The 15,490-nt window shown below is 45.6% G+C and overlaps 1 protein-coding gene across 6 annotated transcripts in view; it reads left to right on the top strand.

Annotated features, from left to right (window-relative positions):
- KIF16B (kinesin family member 16B) overlaps positions 1-15,490 on the top strand; it is a 3,050,718-nt gene that overhangs the window by 1,126,119 nt on the left and 1,909,109 nt on the right. For all 6 annotated transcript variants that reach the window (XM_069608346.1, XM_069608345.1, XM_069608343.1 and 3 more), the window contains one exon: positions 11,536-11,595. In XM_069608346.1, coding sequence (XP_069464447.1) covers positions 11,536-11,595 — 60 coding nt within the window. The remainder of the gene's footprint in view (positions 1-11,535; positions 11,596-15,490) is intronic.

Below are 15,490 nucleotides of genomic sequence, written 5' to 3'. Positions count from 1 at the left end.
TGAGATCACATTATCTCTAGCTGTCCTCCTTGGTCCCCCTCCCCTCACCCTTTTATGAGGCAAAACACCTCGAGTCATCTTAGACTCTTCTCTCTGCTTCTCATCTCATATCGCGGACCTTGCCGAGAACGCCCACTTTCAGCTCTACCTCCTCGGAGGCTTTCTCCCTTTCCTCACCTTCCCCCAGAAACTCAATGTCTCGAGAGTTTTTGGTTCTCTCCAGGCTGGACTACTGCAACAGCCTCTTCCTCAATCTGCCACTTTCCTCCCTCTGCCCTCGGAAACTAATCCAGAATAGGACTGCAAGACTTATCCTTGGACTCTAAAGTCTCTCCACTGGCTCCTGGTGGCTGCAAGGATCAAATTCAAGACCCTCTGCATCATCCACAAAGCTTTCTGGGGCCTGGGACTGTACTATATCCCTCCCTAAATACCTCTCTGCTAGAGTCCTTCGGTCCTCTCACTCTAACTCTGTGCAGGTCAAATGCTTTGCCAAGCATGGAGTCAGGGGTGGATCTCTTTCCTCAGCATGAGCCCTAGCACTTACCCTGCCTCAGCCCTGGTGCCTCACCCCCACCCACCTGAACTTTGCTTACTGCATGTGCATGAACAGAATGTCACAAGGCCTAGTAGGACACTTTTTTGTTGTTATCCTCCCCTGTTACCCCTTCCCTTTTGTCTTGTGGTGCCTGGAAACACTTTTTGCTGTATAGGCGCCATACAAATGTCAAATAAATGAACAAATGGTAAAAAGTCACGTTTTGCAGAATCGAGAGCTGGGGAATAGTTTTGAAGAGCTGTCAGGTAGACATCTGAGGAGTGTCTAGATCTTTGCCACGTGCTTAGGTTTTTCCTCGTTGTTTTCAGGGGGCGGATGGTAGGTATGATCCAAGGCTGTGGAGGGGGGAGTTTAGGAGTAAATGTAGTAAGAGGAGAAGGGAGTGTTAAGAGCAGCGTTAAAGTTAGTGAAGTCCTAATCACTAGATGGAACAGTGACATTTGCATTGCAGGAGAGAGAGGAGTAGGCCAGGGAGGTGTATTGGGAATTTGGAGCAAGGAAACTTGCACTTGGTAATGGGAGAGGTAGATGGAGAGAGAGGGGTGGAAGTAGGAGTGGAGATTGAGGCAAAGATGATGGAATGATCAGAGGATATGGAGTGGTGGACATATCAGAGGCGGAGAGTTGATAATACGGTCAAGGGAGTTACCACATAAATAGGTGGGCAGAGAGTGGACAGAGGAGAGTGAGTGGTTAAGGAGAAGAGAGCTCAAGTCAGTGGCTAGAGGCGTGGAGAGAGAGGCTAAGTTAGTCATCAGTGACAATGAGATGATGATGGGGAGGAAGGGAGTCAATCAGTGGAGAGAGGTGATCAATAAATTGACCAGTGGCACCAGGTGGCTGAGAGAGAGAGAGAGACAGATCTAATATGAATGCCATAGAGAGCAGTGATGGTGAAGACAGTGTATTCAAAGAAATAGCAGGAGATGGGCAGCAGTAGAGACAGGAAGTTTGGAAGATGAGAACGGTCCTACATCACCATCCCTGCAAGTTGCGTGGAGCGTGTGGGTGAAGGTGTAGGCAGGGTCATGAAGGGCAGCAAGGGTTGCAGAGTCGGAGACAAATCCAAGTTTCTGTAAGAGTAATAAGGACAAGAGAGGGAGAATGGCAAAGAAGGAAGTAAAAGTTAAATGAAGTCTTGTTACAGACAGATTGAGATTTCCAAAGACCAATATAAAGAGAGTGAGATGTAGAAGTATACTGATGCTGACTCATTTGGTACTCATTGTTACTGTACTACAGGTTGACGTCACTGCCTCATTATTCCGGATTGGGACCTAAGCAAACAGTAGGCCTGTTTCTTTATATAAAATTTTGACTGGTGTAGATGGCAAAGGTAGCAGGTGCACTTTTTATCAAACACCTTGATATTGTCACAGTCCTGGCAACATTACAACACACACAGCCATATTAGGCACTAGGCAGTGATTCAGCCTAATAAACTCCCCAGATGAAGGCCAGCATGCAACTTCCAAACATGTTGCCAAACCAAAGGTTCCTCTCACATTTCAATTGTGCCATAAAACAAGATTGTTTCTGAAAGTTGCCATACAAGATTTTCTCTAAATCTAACTCCCAAATAAAGAAAATCATAAAGTCTCTACAATTGTCTACCTGAGAGAATCGACTTCATAGTCTGAGCATAACATTGACTAGATGTCATAGTATTTGGCAAGGTGATGTAAAACAGTAACACATTATGTTCCTCTATCTATCTTGCGGGTATCAGGATAGGCCTCTGACAAAGCAGCATCCAGGGGGTCATATACATATTAAAACATAGGCCTCAGACTGGTCATTTTATGTCCAGACTCTCTGATTGCTTGATGATGAAAACATAGTAATGTTGACTCAACGATTGTGTACTTTTACTGATAGAAGATCACTTTTTCTTAATCCTCAGACAGGCATTATAAGGGCCCAATGCATGAAGCCTTTTTTGATGTTGCATCACTGTCTTGTGGAAAATATATAGAACATCAATAGTGAACAAAGTAAAGGTGGATGTTTTTCTGAGGCAATGTGGACTGTAGCTGTATGGTTTTCAAGGCCATTTCTAAAAAATATAAGAGTAAAGAACTGAGAGATAGGCTCTAATAGTGTTGTCAGAGTGAGTAAATCCTAATTGAATTGCCCAATACCATATCCACGTGAAAACCTCGAGTACATTGATCAAACCTCTTGAGCCTCATAAATAGCATTTTATATCAGTGACATTGTGTCTAGTCATGGCTTTGTGTCGATTTAAGAAGTTACTCTTGGTTCACGATATTATCCCGAAAAAATGCAATGCCAGTTGCCCTACTCTGAAGCGTTTAACTTCTGAAACGACAGTGTGAATTGGATAACATGATTCTTTTATTTACAATTTGCAATCAGTATTACTAGCTCAGCACGGGTTATCCTATGACCTTGCACTCTTTCTCACTCGCACTCTGTGCTCTTTCTTTGTCTCTCTTTATCTCAAGGTGAGAGTCATCTTCAGGTGCGCGTTTTCTTAAACCACCCCAGCCATTGCTGACAACTGCACAGCCAGAAGAAAAAAACAAACCGTTCTCTTGAGGGATAGAGGACTGTTATTTTGCTAATGTAACTATGTTTATAAAAGGAAACAGTTTAATTGTACTAATATTGAAACTGTCTTTTTAATATTTTAGTATGCCTTTCAGTGCATATTGTAATCGTTATAAGAATGTTACACTTGTCTTACTAAGAAAAGCACATTATGAAAACCTCCAATAACCATATTCATTACATTTGGATAGGTTATCATTCCAAGCTGGACAGTGTGGTGCAATCACAGTACTGTTTCGAAATATCCCTACGAGAAAGGGGAATTGAACAAATAACACCAGTGAGAGCATACCTCTCTACTCACATGCTGTTGTCGGGTGTCACCCGCCACTTAGGCAGCTCTCTCACCCGTCAAGCTCCCTACACGCCCATAGGAATCAATGGGCTTTCATCCGCCAAATGCAAAATCGGCTGTTTTCACCTGCCCAAGGGCCATGAAAAGTTGACAGCTATGTGAGAGTTGTAGCCTGCTTTGCATAAAACCAAAGAGCATTTTGGGTCCTGTGACAAATTGTAGGTATTCATCCCTTTTCCCTAAGGGGGAGCCACCCCCTTTGAGGCTAGGGAGGTGGGCACACTCTCTGCAAGACACTCTCTGGGGTTCGAGTCATGTGGGACCTCATTGGTAGAGACTCAGCCTTTGGGGACAAGGACTCCCGTTTCTTTTATGAACTCCGTAGACCAACTACCCCAGCGGCATATGGGGACTATCTGACATAAGGAACAATGTGGTATCTTTACATTTGGCTGAAGGCAATGCTACAAGCTACCAATATGAAAAAAGAGATGTTTCTTGAAGGAGAGACGTGTATTTAACTGGGACGAGTCGGAGAAGGAGAGTCAGAGTATTGTATGCAGGGGAAGCCCCCTGACGTCATCATGCCTGCTGGAGGCGGAGCTGAGACAGGTTGCAGAGCCTGTGACTTTCGAGTGAACGAAGAACACCAGTGCTGGAGGCCTGGAGTATGCAATGGCGAAGAAATCATTGTGAAAAGGATCACAGGAATATGTACGGCAGAAGCCCAATGAGAAGCGGAGAACGGGAAGCCTGCTAGAGTGAAGAGCGAGAAGCCAGATACCAAAGAGAGTTGCCCGAGTGAGACCCGAACCTTGCAAACGTCTCCTGCATTCAGAGAGGTACCAGGGGAACTGGGAGATGCGGGAGGCTGCCGGGGCATCATTCTATTAAGAAACTCGTCCTAAGGATGAGACATTAAGCCTAAGACTGTATAATTGGAATAGTGAAAACATGAGAAAGCAAGTAACGAATTTCCTGGTAGAGGAAGACCGGTATTACGTGAAGCGAGAAACCCGTCCCATTACTGAGGAAGAGTTGTCACTCGAAAGAACAGTTAACAAGAGATGTGAAAAACTATGAAAGAGGGATCCAACTGGGGAACAGACCGAGGCTGGAAACAAGTCCTCTGGGATGAACGGAAGATACCCTATGCCTTCAGAGTTGAAGACTGGAGAAAGCCCAACATAGAGTCACGAAATGAGAGCCAGGAAATAAGATTGTCAAGTGAACAAGATAAAAGAGAAGACCAACTAAGAAAGAGAATCCATGACAAGGAAGACCTAAAAAGGGACCAAGAAAAACCCACACTTGGAAAGCTGTAATTAAAAGACTGGGAAGAGTCTGCGAGATTAGACAAGAGTGTGAGAATATATCCGAAGGAAAGATATTTTAAGTATACCACAGAAATCACAAATCCTCACAGTATTTTCGAAGAGGCTATCCAAGAAGATTACATAAAAAATATTGGTACCAAGGAGAACCTTCTATATGAAGACACTATCAGAAGAGATGAAAAGACCAGGGCAAGAAAGACATTCTCTTGGCCTATTTAATCTAGTTATATGTATAGTGGTAGGGTCAGGTAGAGTTAGTTTGGATGGAGAACATTTTTAATTTGGACTTCCTGACAAGCACCTTTTAGTTCATTTAGATAGGCAGGGTATTCGCTCTGGCAATAGGGAAAGATAGACTTTATTTCTGTAATTTCATTAAAGAGAATTCAGAATGTCCTCAATGTGTCCGACTCCTTCTCCCAACCCGCCACAGTACATAATAATGAAGTATATAACGCCCACTAGGCTTAATGCTCATTTCATTTTCCCCTGCACTTACCCTAACATTAAAATGTTTGTAACATTTAACCATATATACTGACTCTGACCACCTCTGGATTTGTGAGGATAGAATACCTGCCACATCAGTCACTCTGGGGGCTGTTCAGCAATGATTCCTTTCTCTGTGCAGCATTTTGGCTGAGTCTCCGGGTAAGGATGACTGTGCACGTTTTCAGTTCCCAATGCACCAGACGTCGTCAGAGAATATAGATTATATAGATAGGATGGGTGTAAACATGATACTGCAGTTGTTGAGTAGATTTAAAGCCTGAATATTGCATCATACCATGCTAGCGTGGGATGAAAAGTACATTACATAACCGTTTCAAACCACTTCCAAACATTTATAGAATAAGAATTGGCAAAGCAACCGTTTTGACTTTTCTGTTAGCACGGGTTGGACATTTCCCAGGCACTGACATAGCATAGTTTTACTACATGCCCATATGATGGCAACAGCTCGCAAATGGGTTAGTTCCTGCGCATATTATGCCAGTGGGAAATGCCTTTCTAATGCCTATATTGCATTGTATTGTAGTCCTCATTTATCTAGCGCCCTTTCCCCATTTGTATGGCCTCAATGCGCTTTGTGGTTGGAACACCCTCAGTGACAGCAGTCCATGTGTGGGAGTTTCTAAGAGTTAAATTAAAGATGCATGTGTGCATTCTGCCAGGTTAGGACTTGGGTGGGCTGGCTAGGCTCCGTTAAGCAACCCAGAGGGCAGGCACGTGGGCAGATGCTGTTGGTGATTTAGGATAGAATGCAGGTGCCGGAGATTTGATGTGTGCCCAGCTCGAGTGACATTTTTTTGTAGGTTGTCACTGTATACTAATGGCAGAGGTGTTGAGGTACGTCAGGGGTTTCAGTGTGGACGGATATGTGTTCTGCTAGACCAGAATAGCATAGCCATAAATGCATTCTGGGGTGCATGGATGGGTGGCCATGCCTGCGGCATGTGTCAACAGACATGGTGCAAGGTATACATACCGTAAGCTTCGATAGAGTTCGGTTTCATTGTTGTTTTTCTAGCTCCAATGTGATTGGCTGGTCTTGCTAGTTGTGGTCTCCTGGGCAGCGGGAGAAGGGATAGGAGGGATGGGAGTTGGGGTGAGGGGGTGATGTACGATTGTCAGTGAGAGGTTGTGGGGGAAGGATGAGTATTTGTCATGGTATGCCACTGCGAATCCTGCCGCTGTAACGTCACTTTTTTCTATGTGTCAAAAAGTGACGTTACAGGTCATTGTACGTTCTGGAGTGCATGGGCTTTTGACCGTTAAAACGCACTCGGCTGTGTGCTAGAATTTATACTGATTATTGTGAGTGCTAACCGAAAAATGCCGGCTATAAAAGCACCAAAGGAAACATTAAATAAGAGACCGGTATGGCTTGGCGCCTGAAGTTTATGGCCGTGGCAACGCACCTAGCCAGGTTGCGTAGTTAGACGTGGTCCAGGGACCAGGGTGTGTGCGGCAGGGAATTCAGGTTGTAGTGGGGGTTGAGGGACTTAGTGGCGTCAAGATGTGGTGATCAAGAAATCTGGAATGTAGAGGGCGTAGTGAGTTATGGGCAGGCGGAGCAAGAGTGGAGTGGGGGGAGAATTCGGGAATGAGAAAGAGGAGAAACTTTTCATCATGTTTTGTAGAATGTTCGCCAAGGCAGTGCGCCTTTGAGGTTTAGGGCATGGTATATACATTGGATCACTAAATGCAGACAGGTCTGGGTTTTGTGTAAGAACCAAATGCATTCTGGGAGTTGTGGTATTCATTTACTTCAATGACATTTAGCAGATTATCACGGTTTTCAAAAGGAAGGCTAGGGGCTGGAAACGAACTGGTCCACAGAGATTGAGTTGTACCTGGGATGGTAACCCTAACTTTAAACGTAAACACCAAAGGTTAGATTGCCCGTTGGCATCAATTTTGCACTAATGCAAGACGTTTTGCAGTGACCTGTGCGCCCACGCACGAGCACAGAAATTTGAGCTGCACTGACGAGAAACACATGGCCACCTATTAACCAGTGCATAGAGAACATGTGCCTCCAGTAGGCCATTGCAAATGGCAGTGCCATGTTACCCGGCACCAGAGCAGTGCATGAAGATGTGCTCTTAGGCTTCTTTGTATAGCGCTTATGATGCTTAGCTGCAAGGCGCTACCAAAGCTCACGCCGTTGCATGGTACGGTATCCTGCGCTGCTTGCAACAGCAAAAATGGCCGCAGCTCGTCGTCATACTGTGGGGCGTAGACAGCTAGTGTTTGGTGATCTGTTTCTAAGCGCTGCCTCCGACCGCTCAAGATTTTCGAATCTATTTGGAAGTGTCAGTTATTGCGTATGAAATGCTTTTGGTCTGTTCGTAGATGGCACTGCAGGGGTGGACTGGGAACTAAAAGAGGCTTTGGAAGTAATATTCACAGTGGTCCCATATTACTCATTTTCAGCAAGCCCAAGGCTTTTCCTACGAAAAATGTGGGAATGCCACATAAAGAGGGCCAGGGGGCAGAGGCCCAATGGGTAATGTCCAGAGTTCCCTATAGGCCAGTCCACCTAGGGGTGACAGTAATGTGCATATGTGTTTCCGGAGTCTGCCTGGAAGTGGCAGTACTGTGCCTATGTGTTTTCTGCTTCTGCCTGGAGGGTAATGGACGATGCTATGATATGCTATCAGTGTCTGCTTACATCCCTGTATCTGTGGGGAAGCGTGTTTACTGTTTGGAAGTAGCATTTGTGGTTTCCATCACAGTTTCGAGGTGTTAATACTTGTGTATTGGGGTCTTGTAGGACCGTTCACAGGTGCGGGGGTCCTCTCTTGTGCGAAGTTTACACGTTTTGCCATGACAAGGGGGGAACGAAACAGCGATTTTACTAGGCCCAGTGACATTGAGAACGTGCATGTGCATAGGGGCACAGAGCTCCAGTGAGATGGATGTGTAGACCTAATTGGAACATTCTGAACGGGCAGTCCCAAGCTGCATAATCATGCACCAGGCTACCTGCCAATACTGGTGCCAGGCATAATTAAGCAAGGGGGCAATAGGCATACATGGTGAGGTTATAGCAAAATGCGGTCTCCGTGATTTCATGTGCCAGGCTAACCGAGAGTGGAAAAGGTACTTGCCAATATTGGTGTCATGCAGAATTAAAGGATGGGGCATTAGGCATGCATAGCGTTGTTAACGCGCCAATCGGGCTCCGGGTAGCACGGCCCATTGACACACACCACAGTCAACTAAGAATGACGAACTAGAAAGGGAGTTACAAGGAAAGGGCCCACACTTTCTCTGTTGCGGCTGTGCGCCTTTGACTGTTGGCAATTTGGAATAGGTTGGTTAAGGGTTGGCCGTTTGTTTTCATTTTGTCAGTACACAGTGGCATGTGGGGTTTCATTCCTTTTGTGGCACTGTCAGGGGGTTCATGGGATAAGGTTGACGAAAGTGATCCAAACTGCACAAGTTAAAGAAGATCTATTCAACAGCACTGATCTTTTTAACAACCCGGTCAAAAGACTGGCCGAAGCTTTCAGCTGCTTGGCGAAGTGGCTCGGCAGGCTGGCGCAAACTGGCCAGAAAACCAGTCGCACAGTGACTGTCAATGCAAATCACATAATTACCCGACTGGACAATATACCTTTGAATTAGTGGAATATTTATCCCATGTACCTAGTGTGGGGGGGGGAGGGGTGTAACAAGGTGCAAAGTAATTTAGGTTTCTGACGTATGAAGCAAAGTTCTCGGCTGTTCTAGAAATACTTATTATCCAAGTGTTCTGCAAAACTGTGCTCAAGTAGACATCACACGCTAAGCAAAGCCAAGTTAAGCTAATCCGTAGGTTTGGGGGCGACGGGGGGAAGAGGGTCAGGCACCAGTAAATCATTACGGGTCCGGCGGCAACCTGCCGGTAGCACCGGCACGGTTAGCGCTAAACCCGTAATGATGCCCATTGTTTCTTCTTGAAGTCACTCTGACTTCATAAAGAAATTATTTTCGTTAAGGACCAAACCATAACGGAAATAATTTCTTTGTGAAGGCTTACTGACTTCAAAGTTGGTGAGAAGCAGTGGTAGGGATTATGAAAAAGGAGCAGGCAGCGGGCTTAAAGGGGGGGTATTGTGGAGGGTAAGGGGAGGGACTGATTCAGGGATTAGGGAAGGAGGGTTTTGGATCAGGGTTGACTCTTGTGGCATAAGGGCACAGGAAAAGACAAGCAAAGTCGATTGGGCGTGGGGAGAAAGAAACAGAGGGACCTGGAGGACAAATTGGCGGCAGTCAGGACCTGTATGGGGCATAAGGATGAGGGGGGAGTGGGGGAGGGGGTGCTGTGTTCCTGCTTTTCCTGGAGCCAACACCCAAATTCAGCAATCTCAGTCGGTGGTAGTTACAGGTTAAGACACGTATTGCTGCTTCATGAAGAATGCTAAGCTATTGGCCAGCAAGTCTGCTCCCATTGTTACTGCACTGCCACTGGAAGGTCTCCACTCAGACATTTTCCCACTGGACACACAGAATGAACCAGACCAATGTTAATGCTGTTGGTAATGTTGAAACAAACTGAACTATTTTTCACACTTTGGTGCTGAATTTCAGCATTATATATTTGATATGGACTCCTTGTGCTTACATCACTGCCTGTGTCTGCTCAGTGTCTGTCTGCTCAGTGCAGAGTTTGGCGTCTGGTCTTTGAGTGACAAACATCACACGTGGCGCTTACGGTCATTCCTTTACCCATCAACAAATGGGTGGGTTGCCCAATGCCTGCTGTCGGTAGGATTTTCTGACGGGTAGGAAAAAATGACAGGTCAGGCTGTCAGATTTTCCTACCCCGTCACTTTTTCCTACCCCTGGGTGGGTTGCCCAATGCCTGCTGTCGGTAGGATTTTCTGACGGGTAGGAAAAAATGACAGGTCAGGCTGCCAGATTTTCCTACCCAGTCACTTTTTCCTACCCCTGGTTGGGTTGCCCAATGCCTGCTGTCGGTAGGATTTTCTGATGGGTAGGAAAAAATGACAGGTCAGGCTGTCAGATTTTCCTACCCCGTTACTTTTTCCTACCCCTGGGTGGGTTGCCCAATGCCTGCTGTCGGTAGGATTTTCTGACGGGTAGGAAAAAATGACAGGTCAGGCTGTCAGATTTTCCTACCTGTCACTTTTTCCTACCCCTGGATGGGCTGCCCAATGCCTGCTGTCAGTAGGATTCTCTGACAGGTAGCAAAAAATGACATTACAATTCCTGTCAGATTTTCCTACCGATAGGATTTTCTGACAGTTAGCAAAAAGTGACGTTACACCGGCATCCGTGGGGTAATGGTGAATAGGAGTGTTGTGTTTTGGTCAAGAGTTCCTGTGCGCCTATCGAGAGTGTTAGAGGGTTTCAAGAGGGAGAAGGGACGAGCCAGGTTTTGAGGGCCTTTCTGAATGCCAAGTCAAAACTGTTGGCTTTGCCAGTGTTTGTTTTTAACAGGAATTCAGTGCAAGGAGCAGGTGAAAGACACACATATTGGTTATAATTCAAGTGGCTGAAGGCACACCCTGTTAAGAAATGTTTATTACACCACAGGCTGGTTTACAGTCGCAATGAAGCTATACACATTCAGAAGACTGCTTAGAAAATACTCTGGTGTCCCCTTAAAGGCACATTCTTGTCTCAGAGAGATGGCATGGGCGTGTGTATTGGAAAGTGGCAGGTAGTGGGTGGGAATGGCGACTAGGATAGTGTTGGATGCATAAAAAGCCAAACACCACACAGAGGCTGTTTCTGATCACAACTGATCTCTCTACTATCTTGATTTCCCATGACAGTTGTTTTGGATAGGCAGCGCTTACTGTGCCAAAACTAACAAGGCATGCCTTCTTCAGTTAATATGTTTTCCTTCTGTAACATATCCACATAACATTAGTCGGAGGCATTAGGTGACATGTGCTTCTGATATGCTACAAAAATCACCTACTACTTTGCTTCTGTATTATGAAACTTTTGGAAGACACATGAGCCTAACATTCAAACAAGAAAGTCTTTAAACCTAATGACACGATTTCCCAGAATCCCATCTGTACAGTTACCTACACCATTCTGCACATCCACCACCATAAGTAGCCTGCTGGCTCATTATTGTAAAAAAGTAGGTTTATGGAACTAGCATTTTTAACAGAGAAAATGCCATTATTTTCAGATGCCCCCATTCTGCATTAATTAGACTGGTCTGTCTTATTGTGGCTGTTGAAATAATCGGTTTTTAATTTGCTTTTCTTTTAAGTGAATATGACTATTTCTTCTAGGTAAAGGAACTAACTAAAGAGTGGACAAACAAGTGGAATGAAACCCAAAACATTCTTAAGGTAAGGATCAACGACATTTAAGTTTATGTATAGGATAATTGTCTGTTCGTTTGTTGGTTTTAGACATTGAATCACACGTCTCTGCCTTTTGAATTGTTTCTGCTTTTATTTATAATATGACAATTAAAAATTTCTTTTGCACTCCTTAGAAGATATTGATGTCAAGTAATAACCTAGATATGAAATACAGTTTCGGATGAAACTGGAAACTTGAGATTTGCTGATATGTTTAAATTAAACAAATAGTAAACTATTTTTTTTAAATAACATTGTACAATTATTCAAATAATTTTGACTTGCAACCGATGGTACCATAATCGACTTGACACGATGCTGCTGACTAAGTCTGTTAACCCTTTGGGATTGCTTCCTTAAATGTGTTAAATGTTATATTTTATTGGTCATTTGTAACGCACCAACGTGCAAAACAACCGTCTTCACGTTCAGTGATTAAATGTGTTTTCAGATATGTTTAGAGACTGACTGGGTTTACTTCTTGGAGGTTAATTGTACAAGGGAGCAGAATTCTGATGTTCACAATCGTGAAAAGCTGTCTGGAAACGGAAAAGGTCTAGTAGGGTAGTCGGCAGAGCGTTAAATGGGAGAACTAGATCCGACTGCAAAAGCTGGCGAAAAGTGGTTGGAACACAGTTCTCGCTAGACAAAGTACAGGTTTTTTTTAAACGCATGGTTTTGCAGATATTATACTTTTATTTGGCTAACACATATTTGTGTCCATCTATCAAGACAACATGCGTCTCTTTCTTGGATGTGCGTTGACGTAATATTGGGTTAAATGGATTGCATTCTCTCATCTTGATGGATACCCATCCAGCGTCAGCTTCTCAGAAAATGTCAACATGGGTCGTAGTGCGGCTCGTCGTCGACTCTCAACTCCTTCGTGTTCGATTGGGTCAGTCCTCGTGTTGTGACGTTGTGACGGATGTGACATTGTTCGCTGTACTTAATGGATGCACCATGCCCCCCTTACCTCGGTTCCTTTTTTCCGTTTTCTAATCGGAACACGGCCCTATCTTTTCAATTTTGTTTTGTAATTCGAATAACCTTACTGGCCAGAACCTAAACTGTCCGGTCTCAAGCGCTGCAGGGACTGTATCTCCTAAATGTTCCTCACTGATCCACACACTATTTGTGTGTTGTGTCCTAGCGTCGGACATAAAATTGATCAATGGGGTTCCTGTCTAGCCACGAACTGCACGGCAGTAAAGGAACGCTCGATTTAGCTGGTTCTTGGCAGAACCCCTTCAAATTCACTGGCTAAATTGATCATGAAATTCACGGGACCTGACAGAGGGGCCTACCCGAGAAGGAATGGAAGGGCAGGTGCCATAAAAATTAAGAAGTGGTCACGTGCCCGCAGTGCATGCCACCACTCGTCTTCCTTATAACACAAGAAGCAGAAACTTGGGCGCAGGTGCGACTCTGGTTCATCTAAGGACACTGTGAAGGGGGCTTCGAAGGAGGAGTGGGAAGAGTTTCAGCAGCGAATGATGCAGGTAATTCAGAAGGCCATGGCTAGACAGACTTTGGCGGAGTTGGCTCCGACTGAACCCGGTTCGTCCGGCATTAAGGTGGACCATTCGCCCTTGGGGAAAGAAACCTGTAACGCCGGTGGCACCAACATTGGCACCGGCCTCTGGTCACGTCAAGATCCCACCCCACGATTTTAGGAGCTACTGCATGTCTGGGTCTTAGTGCCTGAGTCTAGGTCAGATTTCTTTGACTCTATGCGGTTTATTTTCAACGACGAGGGGGATCCAATCCCTTGTTGGATGGCGCAGCTAGTCAGCGCAGCCATGGACCGCGTTGCTCAATTCTGTGACTGACCAAGTGGGTCCACTGGAGTTGGCGGCAGGCCTACAACGACGTGAGTGGGCTTGAAGGGTTCTCCGATGTGAAGTTATAACAGGCAGACCCGTATACGCACCGGAATGCCCAGTACCCTTAGGTGGTCGACAAGGGGGTTGTGGCCATCTCAGCCTCAGCGCTCTGTCGAAGCCGCTTCCCCTATATGAGCCGATTAGTATTCTCGACTGAGGACTGCAAGCGGAACGTGCTTTACCTTTCAATGCCGCCATCATGGAGCCCTTCATCCGTCTCTGGCAACATCCATGCTTAATGGATGCTGAGCTTACGCAAAAAAAAGAATTAAGGTGGCGACATTTTTGATGGCACAATCTGGCCCCAAACGGTTTCTAGTGCAAGGCACAATAGTGAACTCGAGGCCCTCGACTAAATCTAACCTCCTAACGAATAGGGAGTCAAAGGTCGACGCCCTCGTGAAAAAAGTGTTAATCTCGGGGAGCAAGACTTTGAAAGTGCAAAAAGCAGTCTGTGCTTTTGCCAAATATTCCCACGTATTGTAGCGAACCATCAGAGAAACCACCGGCCACTTCCCGGAAAGTGAGCTTAGGGATGGCTTCATAGACATTGTGAAGGATCGAAAAGAAACATCATCGCAGGTGCTCCAAGCTGGGCTGGACGCTGTGTAGGTCGTGCTATGGGCACACAGGCAGTGATGCGCAGGTAATCTTGCCTTAGGAGCTCAGGTTTTTCACCAAATGTCCAGGCAGAGCTGCTTGACCTAGCGCTTGACCTGGTGTTTGACGGGTAAGCATTGTTTGAGCCAAAAGCCGATGAGTTTCTAGAGAAATGTAAGGACTCAAAACTGCCAGCGAAGTTGCTCGGTTTGACGGTACAGCTGCCAGCCAAACTGGCTTTCTCTTTTATCTCTAGAGAAAGAGGTTTCCGGTGTTACCCCACGTTCCCTAAGAGGGCGCTGCTACCCAGGCCAAGCAAGGGCAAGTCCCACATGGACAGAGGAGCACCTTAGGGCCAGTCGGCCTCAGCCTCAACATTGGCAGCATCCACAGCTCAAAAATCTCTTTAAGGTCTCCCCTTATGTTTCTCAGGTTGGAGGATGAGTCTCAGGGTTCGTAGACAGATGGAAAGAAATGACTAATAACACCTGGGTCCTCTAGTTGGTGGTACTAGGTTATTGTGTACCGTTCCTCGGATGCCTCCCCCCCCCCCTGACAGACCACTACCGTTCCTCGGATGCCTCCCCCCCCCCCCCCCTGACAGACCACCACCGCTCCTCTCCCGGCAGTGGAGTTTTTCCACTCAAAGGCTGAGCTCTGGGGAAAAAATGTGGGTAACTGATTTAAGTGGGTGTATTGCATCCCTGAAGTACAGCAATCAATGCCGCATCAGGAGTCAAGGAGTGGTGTGACCGAATTTAAGGAATTCCAGAGATGACATTGGGTCGAACTATGCCTCCTGTTGACATTTTCCGAATCTCTGATGCTCTCTGGGTATCTAACAAGATGAGGAAAGTCATTTCTGGCTAATATCCGAGTGTCAGATGAGGAATGCCTTACTGACTTCGATAGCTTTAGTCATTTAAGGCGAAACCATATGTATTGACTGAGGCACACATTTTGGTGGTCTCCTTGTTCTGAGGATCATAACCTAACAGTCCATCAGAGAAACACAACAAGTTTCACAAAAGGTACATTCTAAGTGTACAGTTCGGGTAGTAGATTGAAGAGGGTGAGGTAAGCAAGCAAAGGGAATACAGGACAATAGTGTCAGCAGAGAGATATGCAACAGGATGCATACGCATTGCAATCAGTTACTTGGAGCCCAGGGGAAACTGAATTTCTTCCCATGTAAACACCCCATTCACGCTTCAGCAAAGTGAACAACATAAGGGAAATGGCCTCCAAGGTGACAGGACGTTCTATATTGTATTGAGGCCTGTTCAGTAGTGCTCTGGTTTACACGTGTTTCACCACCGCCTAGGCACTTCCTCAAGGCATAGCTTGATCAAAGCATAAGCATTATAGCATAGCGTTTTGTTATTGTTTGAGCA

Source organism: Ambystoma mexicanum, chromosome 4q (genome assembly GCF_040938575.1).
Source record: "Ambystoma mexicanum isolate Mex_15411 chromosome 4q, UKY_AmexF1_1, whole genome shotgun sequence".
Lineage (NCBI taxonomy): Eukaryota > Metazoa > Chordata > Amphibia > Caudata > Ambystomatidae > Ambystoma > Ambystoma mexicanum.
The sequence above is the reverse complement of the archived record's forward strand: the minus strand, read 5'-3'. Positions and strand labels throughout refer to the sequence as shown.